At 38.2% G+C, this 1901-nt stretch overlaps 1 protein-coding gene across 1 annotated transcript; it reads right to left on the bottom strand.

Moving 5' to 3' along the window:
- LOC124885447 (TMV resistance protein N-like) lies at positions 1–1896 on the bottom strand (the record flags this gene model as incomplete). Its single annotated transcript, XM_047405172.1, is given in 3 exon segments — positions 1–465; positions 648–923; positions 1063–1896. Coding segments are annotated over 3 exon segments (1389 nt in total), but the record flags the coding sequence as incomplete, so codon positions are not given.
- Positions 1897–1901: the final 5 nt, after the last annotated feature.

Here is a 1901-nt window from a genome sequence, read left to right as displayed (position 1 = left end):
TTGCAATGTGATAAGTCCAAGCATCGAAGAGCACCAAGTTGGGCTATTCTTCGAGGCAAATGCTCAAAATTATTTCCACTGAGATCCAACTTTTTCAAAGAGGATAAGCATCCAATGTCATCCAGAAGTTCTCCATCTATCAGACTGCAGTAACTGAGATTCAGAATTTCCAAGGAGCGTAACCCTTCATTCACCCGAGGGAAATATCTCTAAACTAGAGCAATCCTCCAGATTCAGATATTCAAGAGATTCCCCACTAACACGTGGAAACCTCTCAAGGCTTTCACAACCATACAAATCTAAGCGGATGAGTTTTCGGCAATTTCCCAGGGAATGGTGAACCTCTTTCAGACTCTTACATCTCCCTAAATCCAAATGCTCCAAATTTGGCATCCCACTGAAGTCTGGTGTTTGCATTAGGTTTTGTGAGCTGCTGAGATCTAGCCTCCGTAGACATGGGAAATGCTGCAATTCAGGACACACAATAACAAATATTTCTTATTATACATTGTAGGCATAATATAACATGAAAAATCGGGTCGCTATAGTGAAATGCCGTTATAACGAGGTGACGTTACAGAGAGGTCTGACTATATATCTATGTATTTGACCAAAAATAAAAATAAAAATGAATTCAACAATTGTACCTTTGTTTCAAACCATAAATGTCGCAGCAAACCTTCTCTGAGTTCAAGATGAACAAGTGTTTTGGGTTCAAAATCTTCTGGCAACGATTCCCAAGGATATCCAAAAATCTCAATCCAACACAAGCTGTTGGGCAGGTACTCAATGGCATCATGTGTATCAAATTCGTTGATGTGTAATATTTTAAGCCTTTCCATATTTTTCATGACTTGTTTGCTCAAGCGTAGTTTTTTAATGCTGTCATCATGCAGCCAGATTGATTCCATTGATTTTGTCTCCTGATAAAAAAGATCATTAGTCCACAAAAAGAAGAAGGTAAAATGTACGCAGTCCATGCCACTACCTCGAGGTGACGTAGAGAGGCTGTTTCCGATGGACCCCTGGGGGTTGAAGTACAGCATTGTTTAGCCTACTTACTGTATTGTTCAGCATCACTTCTTCGAAATCTTCAACGTCCCATATTCTGCTAGGTTCTCCCAAATCTTTCTGTATTTTTTTCACGACATATCTACCCATATCTTCAATCAAGTCATGCATTTCAAGCCTATCATCTCCAGAGATGAACACAAGAGATTTATCAATTAGGACATCCAATCCGTATTCAGCTCCAATATTATAGCTGTCGAGGATTCTTCGGACATGAGTTTTAAGATATCCTCTGAAGAAACATGCCATATCCAGGAACATCTTTTTCTCTTCGGGCTCTAAACCATCATAACTTATTTTGAGTTTCTCAACAATTTCTGATGTTGACTTCTCCTTTATTTTATCTACTATTCTTCTCCACTGAGTTAGGTCTTTCCTATGCAACAAAGAACCCCACACCTTGAGGGATAAAGGAAGGCCTTTAGCATGATTTACCACCTCCAACGAGAACATCTTAAAACACTCATCTGGAATTTTGTTTTTGAAAGCATGTTGATTGAACAACAACATAGCTTCATCATCGGGTAGTGTAGATACTTCATATATTGCATCAGCATTCTCTATCAATTGTCTATTTCTAGTTGTTATCACAACTCTGCTGCCACTACCAAACCAATGAAGACCACCGGCTAAATACACCAAATGATCACTATGATCTATGTCATCAAGCACGATTAGCACCTTCATAGAACAAAGTCTTGTTGGAATCATACACTTCCCATCTAACTTATTATTGATGTAATTGTCTTTTTTCTTCAACAGTTCAGATAGAAGGATATTTTGTAAAGAATGCAATTGATTCTTTTTTCCATTTTCTTTAACATCTGCAA

Source organism: Capsicum annuum, unplaced genomic scaffold (genome assembly GCF_002878395.1).
Source record: "Capsicum annuum cultivar UCD-10X-F1 unplaced genomic scaffold, UCD10Xv1.1 ctg75262, whole genome shotgun sequence".
In the NCBI taxonomy this organism is placed as follows: domain Eukaryota; kingdom Viridiplantae; phylum Streptophyta; class Magnoliopsida; order Solanales; family Solanaceae; genus Capsicum; species Capsicum annuum.
Note: the sequence above shows the minus strand (reverse complement) of the source record. Positions and strands in the feature narration are given on the sequence as shown.